Raw genomic sequence first — 9072 nt, 5'->3', positions numbered from 1 at the left:
TGAACCAACACAGTCCAGTGGGAAGCTTTAGTCTGCTCTTCCCCAGGACTGTACCTCCTGGCATCACAAGGCATTTCTTGGGATTACTTCCAAAGGTGCAGAAAGGTAAAGTGTGCACCCGATGGATATATACGGTTGACATCCTTGATGTCCCTCAGTAGCAACAAAGAGAGGTTTAATGCCAAACCATGGGATGACTCTTCTAGCTCCTGTGGAGCCCCATAGAGAGCTCCACGGCCCCCTGGACCATATTATCTTCTCACCTTCTTCCCTCTCGTATACCGCGGCTTGGGAAACTTGTGCCGCCTGGAGATGCCAACAAATGCTGTCCAGATCAATGGGAGAAGAACAAATAAGGGCATTTTTCTCCCCAAGATCCTTTCCCTTTTTTTGGCAGTGCTTTCTTGAAAAAAACCCCACATCTATGATGAAAAAGGAGTACTGGCCATGAAGGAGTGATTTGGCACACTTTGCCCCATTGCCACATTTTCTGCGTGACAGATAGGCAGAATCTTCAGCCCAAACCATCTTCCTGTTGGCTGACAGCTCTGTTATAGCATCAGGACTGGATCAATAAGTGGTTAAAAGATGGGAGACAAGGGACTGGAGAAGTGGAGCAAGGGCCCCTGCTCACAGAGTTTTAATGAGACCTGAGCTGTTCAGCAGATCTGCAAATGAGCTGGGGAAAGGAGCAAACACTGAGGTGATAAAGCTTTGTAAATCCCTTTTTTTTTTTTTCTTTTTCCTCTCTCTGTCAAAGCGAATCCTGACTGCAAAATTGCCAAAGGATCTCAGGATACTGAGTGCCTGAGAGATCAAATAGCAGGCAAAAACCAGTGTCAGTAAATGCAGTGTAGTGCATTTCAGAGGAAAAGCAACTTCATTTATGTATTTTTCAACAATGGGTTCTAAATTAACCATTACCATCCAGGAAAGAAATGTTGCACTCATGGTGGATGGCTTTCTCAAATTGCCAGCATCTTCCTCATCAGTAATCAAAAAAGACAAATAGAGAGTTAAGAATTCTTCAGAAGAAATAAACAACAGACAAGGGAACACCTTTAGGCCACTGTATCTGTGCTGTGCTCATAGTTCGACCGCTGCAGCCTGCCCTATTTACCTCTTCCTGAAACTAGAAAAACTACCACAAAGGGCGACAAGGATGCTTTAATGAAAGAAGCAGCCCTTTGTGAGGAGAGATGAAAAAGCCTCAGACTTCCAGCTTGCAGAGAAGAATAACCGAGGGGAAAATCTGGTAGAGGTCTCTAATGAGTGGCAAAGAAAAACTGAACAGGGACAGACGATTAAATTATAGCACAGAAGTAAAGAGGCACCCAATCCAGTTGTCAGGAAGCAGGTTTATGCCAACAAAATGAACTGCTCTTTCCCATAAGGCACACTTGCCTCGTGGCACTCATTGCAACAGGATAGGGAAGGTACCAGAAGTATAAACAAGTATGTTTTTCCTTTAGATAAATGAAGGGAAGGCTTTGGATGGGTATGAGCTACCTTAGCCTGGATTTACTCTCTCTGGCTGGGTAAGTCAGAATGCCAATGTGAAGGCAGAGCCACGGAAAGTTCATTTTATGCTTATGCATGCTCTTCTCTTGTGCAGCCTTTCCCTGATCATCCTCTGTTGGTCACTAAGGGAAGCTGGATGATAATTTCAATGAGTATTTCTGCATCAAAAATACTGCGAGATGGGTCACTTACTTTCTCCTCTTGATCTCAAGCTTTAGAGCTGTGTCATGTAGTGAGTGATAGAGCTCATTCTAATGGTGCCAGGAGATGGGAGTGGAGATGCTGTCTTGCCTGAAACAAGGCTGATATTTTAATGGTGCCAGCTTTCCCCAAAAAGCAAAGGAGAGGAGCTGAGCACACAGTACCTTGCCTGTCAGTTGGCTGACATATGTCCCAACAGGACAAATTGAGTATCCTTAAGGTTGTTGAATCCTGACCATTTGATTGCTGGCATTTCAGAAAAAATAACTTTTAAACCACCACAGAAAGCCTAGATGTACTTATAAAAAAGCAACTTAGCAACAAACCATACATATGCTATCCTGACTGCAGTAATATATGTGCCCTCATCCTTCCACAGCTGTCTTGGCCATTAAGAAGGGCTCTGTGGCTCCCTGAAGCCCGAGCTGTTGCAGCCACCCCATGTGCCATTTACCACCTCTTGATTGCATTTATTTCACAAAAATCACAGAATGGTTACAATTGGATGGGACTCAAATTTCCCAAACCCCCCTTGGAGCTGGGGAGCCTTTAGGCTTCCATTGAACTCCACCATGGATTGTCTCCACCTGAAGAGTAAAAGTAGAGAGATAAACATACCTCGGGCCAGATCTCCCACTGATATTTAACCTTGATGGTCACAAAGAATGGATGAAAGGCTACGGAGATCCTTGCAGTCAGTGTCCCAGAAATATGTCCCTTGCATGAACCCTTGCCACACGCTTGGTCTTTCCACCCCACTGCCACCACTGCCACGAGTCACTGAGGAACCACTTGGACTGTGAACAAGCTCTCTCCCCGCAGGGCATCTCATGTGCTTGCATTTTGCTTTCTATCTAGTGAAACATTAGTATATGAGGAGAACTAGATCACGTTATGGTCTACATGGTTTTCTGTGTACTTTTAGGAAACACCCAGCAGTTGATAGCACTGCTAAAACACATATAATAATGTCACAAGCATCTCTTTCCACAGGTTGGAGTTTCTTTCCCTTGTGCTTTCAACTGATTGGCAAATTAACCGTGTACTCAGAATGGACAAATTAGCACCATGCTACGCTTTGTCTTAGCTTTTCTGTAACTTACAGGACATAAAAGCCTATTAAAAATGAAGTAAAAATCCAAGCAGCATTATAATGTGTATTGAATTATGGGTTAGATAGCATGCGTCAAACTTGCACGTGTCCAGGCTGGACATACCCTACCTTTCTGACCCTTTCCTCACTGTTAGATTCTCTCTTTCACAAGGAGGCAGAGAGCTTCAAACTACTTTCTGAAAGCCAAGCAGCTTGTCAACCAACATTCTTCCTGCATAAAACCTGTGAATACACAGCTGAAGCATGGATCCCTGCTTAGTTTCCTTTGGGGTATAAACCGTTAAAGGAAGCAGTTTAACAGCAGCAAATACACCAGCTGCATATGTCTTGAGGCACAGATGGCAGGCAAACAAATAGACATATTGGTATCACTGTACAACACGATTTGCTTACCAGATTGAGGACTGTCAAATATTTCCACTGCCCACCGTAAAGGAACACTTCAGATGGCCGCTCTTCTGTTTTTACTTGTGTGATTGAATAGGAGACAAAAAAATACCAGACAAAAGAAAGGCAATGGTACATTGCAAGAGTAGAGATTTCCATGCTTTAGCTAACAGCAGATGATAATCGGTCCAAAAGCAGCTTTTCTCTTAAGGTCCTCGGTCTCTGTGCAGGAGCAATGGCAGGGCAGGAGGGTTTACTTCGGAGCAGGCTTGGGACACGTTGCCACTTTGCTCTTGTCTAAAGGCTGTGAACTTTGCTTCTGTTTCCCTTTTCACTGTACAGATAGGCTGGGGGGAGTGTGCAAGAAGAATAGGCTTATACCTCGGATTTAAATGCCTTGCTCAAGATTAGTGAAGATTAGTTGTGCAGTTACATAAGTTTTTTTGGTGTTTTTTGCAAAAGCGGGGGGAGCTCTGCTGCTGATTTTGTGTAACGGGCTGTCATGCTTCAGCTAGCAAGTGAAAACAAGTGGCACTTTCCTCACTCATAGCTCAGGGTGCAGCCATGTCTGCAGCACAGTTTGGGAAGCCTCTGCGACTGCTCCTTCCTTGTGCCAAAGAAAGAAGTGGGAAACACAATGTTCTGTGAAAGAAAAACTGAGTTGATTTGTTGATGGGCTATGGAGGTGGCAAGGAAACTGAGAGGATTTGTAGGCAAAGGTCCTTGGGGCTGGAAATCACTGTGAGTGCTGTCATTTTTTTGTGTGTGTGTGGGAAAAGGCTCTGCTGCCTTTACCCTGCTGCACGCAGCTGGCATTTTGTGCAATGGTGCACCACAGGTCGGCCAAACCACAAGTCCCTTTGAAGCTCTGGCAAGGATGGCGACACAGGGCAAAGGCCTTGGGTGACAAACCCTAAGCCCTAAGCAGGGCGTCTCGCCTACCTGTTTCTTTACTTGCTACCTTCCACCTTCAGACAGCTCCTTGTCCCTGGCATGACATTATTGGGCCATCAGGGCTGGGGTACAGAAGAGAAAAATAAAAACTCCTGCTATGATCCTAAAATGAAGAGATTGTGGAAATGCTCATTTTTGCCTTCCTCCTGCTTTGCCAAGCAGCCCTAATTAGCACTGGAAAATCCACACAGCAGTTCCTATTTGGGCCAAAGTCTGCACAATTGCAGTGCTGAAGCAGTCATTGCCACCCCAGTGTTTCATGGGGCCTTGGCATGGAGCAGTCACTGTGCCCCAGCCTCTGCCCACACCTTCCTCACACAGGACAGGGAGAGGGGGTGCTCTTCTCACCCCATGGAGGTTGTCCCCAAAAGCAGGGCTGGGCTTTGGCCAAGCAGACTGCATTAAGGGATGGCTTTTTTTGTTTTGTTTTGGGTTTTTTTTTTGCCCTTCTAGCAGGGAAGCATTGAGCAATCTGCTATGTTTTGGTTTGATTTGTTTTTTCTCTTGCATTTTCTTTTTCCCCTGATACCAGACGTAAGGCTCCATGTGGAATGATTTCCTATGAACTCAGCAATGTGTGTGCATGTTGGGAAACAGCCCTTGCACTAAGGCACTTCGATATCCTCCTGTTTTTCTTTGACTTCTCCCCTAATTCAGATTACCCGAAACCAGATTCCCCAGGCATTGTAGTCATCACAATCCCAATGTAATATTTCTGCCTCACTTTGGAAAAATAAAGATGTAGATCCTTTTGTGACTGTTTGAGGTTGGAGGAGAAAACCACTTGCTGGGAGGTGGGGAAGATGGAAATATGTTTTTTGGACTCTGACAATGTCACTGGTCGTTTCCTAGGAAATCTAGCAGGAAAGGGTTTTCAATTGCCTTTACAGACTTTCTGCAGAGGGGCAATGCTGTCATGAGCTGCTTCTTCAGCTCCTTCTTGTTCAGACTCACCCCTGTGACAAAAGGCAGGGACAGAATAGGACCTGGGCAAGGCAGGGCCCTTTTTATTAGTGATTTGATATCAAAAGCACCAGGCAGCCAGCACTTAAGTTATCTTCACACCAGTCTTTCTGTGGTTTTACTATAGTGCAACTTTAAAAATGGGAAAGCATGTGCTTCTGCTCAGTAGGTGCCCAAATTGATGCAAATGAATGTAAATGTATGCAAAATGACAAGGTATGTTTTTTCATTTCTGGAGGATCTTGGCCAGTATGGCTGGGAAGGTGTCAAGTACAGTGACAGTCTTCTGATGTGGACACCTGTCCCACAGACTGAGACCATCTGCTTTGTTTTCCCATATACAAGAAGCAAGACACATATCCTTCAGCCTAGATAAGGGATGAAGTTGAGATGCAGAAGCATCACAAAGAAAGGATGAGTGCCAGATAGGATTTGAAGTCTAACACCCCTCACTTCATGGAGCCTTTCTTATTTCACTGTCAGCAAGCAAATACACTGGGAAAGTGGCATCTTGTACTTTCTCTCCATGGGTATGAACATCTACTGAAGGTTCTAGTCTGCTTCAGGGGCTTATCTGATTTTAGCAGCCATGACTGACTTTGTGCTGAAGCAAACTGGGAGCCCCTACTTAGTCCATTAGACGAAGAATACTAACAAGCAACTGGAGCTGAAAATCACCCTGTATACACAAAAATGTCCCTTGCTCATGCCCTTTTCTAGGGGAGTGAGTTAGGCAAGCTTGCCTGACTTTGCACAGAAATGAGCTTGACTCACTCATATTATTAGCACAGTACAGGTACACAGATGACAGCAAACAGTGTAAACTGGTAACATCTTAGACCAACATGTTTGTTCATACTGTCATCATGTATCTCTATTGATGGGCATGGTATTTCCAGGCTACCGAGGCATCTTTCAAATATTCTTCAATATTTTTGCACTGGCAAGGTTTGCTTTCTGTCAGGGCAGCATCCAGTGATGGCAGAAAAAGCAAGAGCAAGGCAGGAAATTACTGGCAGGTGACAGCAGTTAAGGCCAGGTGGGAGAAAAGGACTCAAAGCCAAGCAAAGCCCTAGGAAGGGTGTGGGGGCCTGAAAAGCAAAACTGGGTATTTGTATTTAGCTCTCTTTTCTAGGTACAATCTAAGAATGAGGGACTGATATACAACTGGGACTTGCCTGAATTAGAGGGACTTCATAGGGTGAAGAAAATGTGAGGAGCTGGGTAAGTACATTTTTCTTCTAGTTTTCTGGCACTTGTTTCTATCTTCAGTGCAGTTCTGTTATCTCATGTGTGGATTTCATAGGTTTTTTTTTGTTTTTAATTTACTGCTGTGGTAAGCTGGCTGATGTAAAGGGCAGCATACCTTGAAAGCATGACCCAGGACCCTTCTTCTACAAAGTTGTCTGTGTGTTCTGTGAGTGTGTCCAGAATTAACAGACTCTGTCTCTTCTACCTTCTGGTTTAGTTGCAGGTGATGCAGGGCTCTGTGTGGAAGAAGCATTTTCTGATAAGCGTTAGCCAGGAAAGCTTTTTAGCATGTAGTATGAGGCTGCCTGAGCTCTGTGTCCCTGGGGACATCTGTAATAATGATTTGTTCTGCGATGGCCCTGATGTATGAAATGAAACATAATTGACAAAATTGCAAGCCTGGCATAGTCTGCTCTAGGCATTCTCAAATCCTGAGGCAAACTCCCCAAAATCATATGGTTAGTGTAATTCACAAGATTTAATTCTCTCTAGTTTTGTTTGTCTTAGGCTTTAGAAGCTTCTAGGGGTCCGAGTTTTCTAACTCTACTTTGAAGCTGTTTAACCAACAAGAGTAAAAAATGTTTTAGCTGCTAATAAAAGCGATGTTGCAGTGATAGTGACAGTTAATGAAAAGAAATAAAAATATATTGAGATATGTCACTCATATCTGAAAATGGGTGGTGCTGCAACTTGTATGTGCTATGTATGGCAAGAAGGAAAGTTTTATGGTTGAAACACAGCTTATGCATCCTCCTGCATGGGCCTCTTCTTTATCCTGTGTAAGGTTTGGTTTTGGGGTTTTTTGGGGGGGTTTATAAACATATATGTTTTAAGGAGAAGACAGGAAGTGGCTTATCTCATCTTGATATGGTTGTTCAGAATTGTTTTTAAAAAGTTGTTCCAAACTGCCAAAATCCAGAGGGATTTTTCAGTCCCACAGTGGTGACTGGTGTACAATTCAGTAGTTGGAAATACTTGTTCAGATTTCATAGTTTCTCCCTCCCTTTGGCTTTTAAACTATATGTTTATTCAGACTGCTAAATGAAATGTCACTTTGATCCAGAAACAAAACTTTCTGTGTAACAATGATTTGACATTTCTGACTCTTTTAAATAAGTGAAAATGTTGACATTAATCAAAACAAAACCTTTTCAGCTAACAACTTGGGTTCTAAAAGTAGGTATGTTGAAAATAAGAAACATCTGATTGGAAAAATGCTAGCCTATCTCATTATCTCCAGCACATAGTAGAAAGTAGTAATTGTTTGCCTTATCACCAGACCTCAACAGTGTCGCCTCTCTTGGCAAGGTGAACACTGATTAGAAATAAAACTTTCAATTGTTTATATACCTTTTGAAGAGATATATAAAATTGCCTCTCAATTTTATCTTCTCCCTTTTCTGTCAGAAAGGCACAAGTAATCTTTGACTATTTAGAAAGATGGTGCACAAACAACCCGAAGTTCTGAGCGAAACAAACACACCACAGTGTACTAGGGAAGACACGGCAGAGCATTTTTTTAGATCTTGGGTTCATGAGGTAGACTCCTTCCTACTAGATAATTATAGTAGTCGAGCCAAGAAATGCCTTTATGTTAATCTTTTTCTTTGTCTTTTCTAGAGGGGACCAAGAATGTACCAAGTGGTCTTGCAAGATGTGTGTTTGATAACATACTGCATATCAAAATGCTTTATTATTTGTGTTGGGTTTCTAAGCCTACTACTGAAACTCGGCAGTTTCTAGGGCAGGACACTAACTCTTTGACAGAAGAGTTTCATAAAGAGTTCTGAGTGGCTGTAGAGAGCACCTTGCTGCACTGATTTAATAAAAATTGCAGGTGGCGGGGTCAGAAAGCCGGGTAAGTTGCTCTTCTTTCATGACTATAAGAAAGCATCACTTGTGGCTTTTTTTCCACTTGCCATTCAGAAGATTAGTAGACCTATTGTATGTTACTCTTGACTTTCTGTGGTCTATGTATAATTGTAAATAACTATTCCATATACAAGGCAATAGAGAATCATTCAACACTGACCCCACCAGTCAGTGCTTGCTGAAGTGGTGTAGTTTATGTGCAAATCTACCTTAAAGAACCGATACTGTTACAAATGGGTATTAGAGAATAAAATAAAGGCCTGTGTATAGCCCTACAGTATTAGTGTAGTACCTAAAACTGTTGTCACAACCTTTGGTACTCAGATTGCAACAAATGCTGAGCAGAGGAAAGAACTGCTTGTTCCCGCCATGTGCATGGAGAAGTGCAACCCAAAGCAGTGAAATGGTATGTCCAAGGTCAGTTGAAAACCTTTGTTGAAATGCACATTAATGATTGTTCTCCTGAAGTCCTGATAACATCTAAAATTGGAGGAAAGGATGTATTTCTGCGAGAGATGTTGAAGAGGTGCTGGTTCTCTCTGCACCGCTGGTATAATCTTGACAGACGACTCAGCAGATTATAAAACTTACCACAAACCCAAGAGCCTTTCAAACCCTGTTAGATGCTAGGAAACTTGCAAGCTGGCCAGAGTGGCAAGTTACAAGGATCCCCTCTCCTTGAGGACACTAATATCCTTTGTACACCAAATTCTTGTCCAATTCCTGTTCATTGCCAGACAGAGCAACAAAGTAAATTTTTCAGTCTGTAAAGGCAAGGGTAAAACAAAGATTGCAATGTTTTAATGATG

The 9072-nt window shown here is 42.9% G+C and overlaps 1 protein-coding gene across 1 annotated transcript in view; it reads right to left on the bottom strand.

The window, feature by feature from the left end:
* ADTRP (androgen-dependent TFPI-regulating protein) overlaps positions 1-3382 on the bottom strand; it is a 31817-nt gene extending 28435 nt beyond the window's left edge. The window contains exon 1 of the mRNA XM_010185999.1: positions 3230-3382. Coding sequence (XP_010184301.1) covers positions 3230-3382 — 153 coding nt within the window. The remainder of the gene's footprint in view (positions 1-3229) is intronic.
* Between the last annotated feature and the right edge of the window lie 5690 nt (positions 3383-9072).

This window comes from Mesitornis unicolor, unplaced genomic scaffold, assembly GCF_000695765.1.
Source record: "Mesitornis unicolor isolate BGI_N332 unplaced genomic scaffold, ASM69576v1 scaffold21070, whole genome shotgun sequence".
Taxonomy (NCBI): Eukaryota; Metazoa; Chordata; class Aves; order Mesitornithiformes; family Mesitornithidae; genus Mesitornis; species Mesitornis unicolor.
This window is presented reverse-complemented; position numbering and strand designations above follow the sequence as displayed.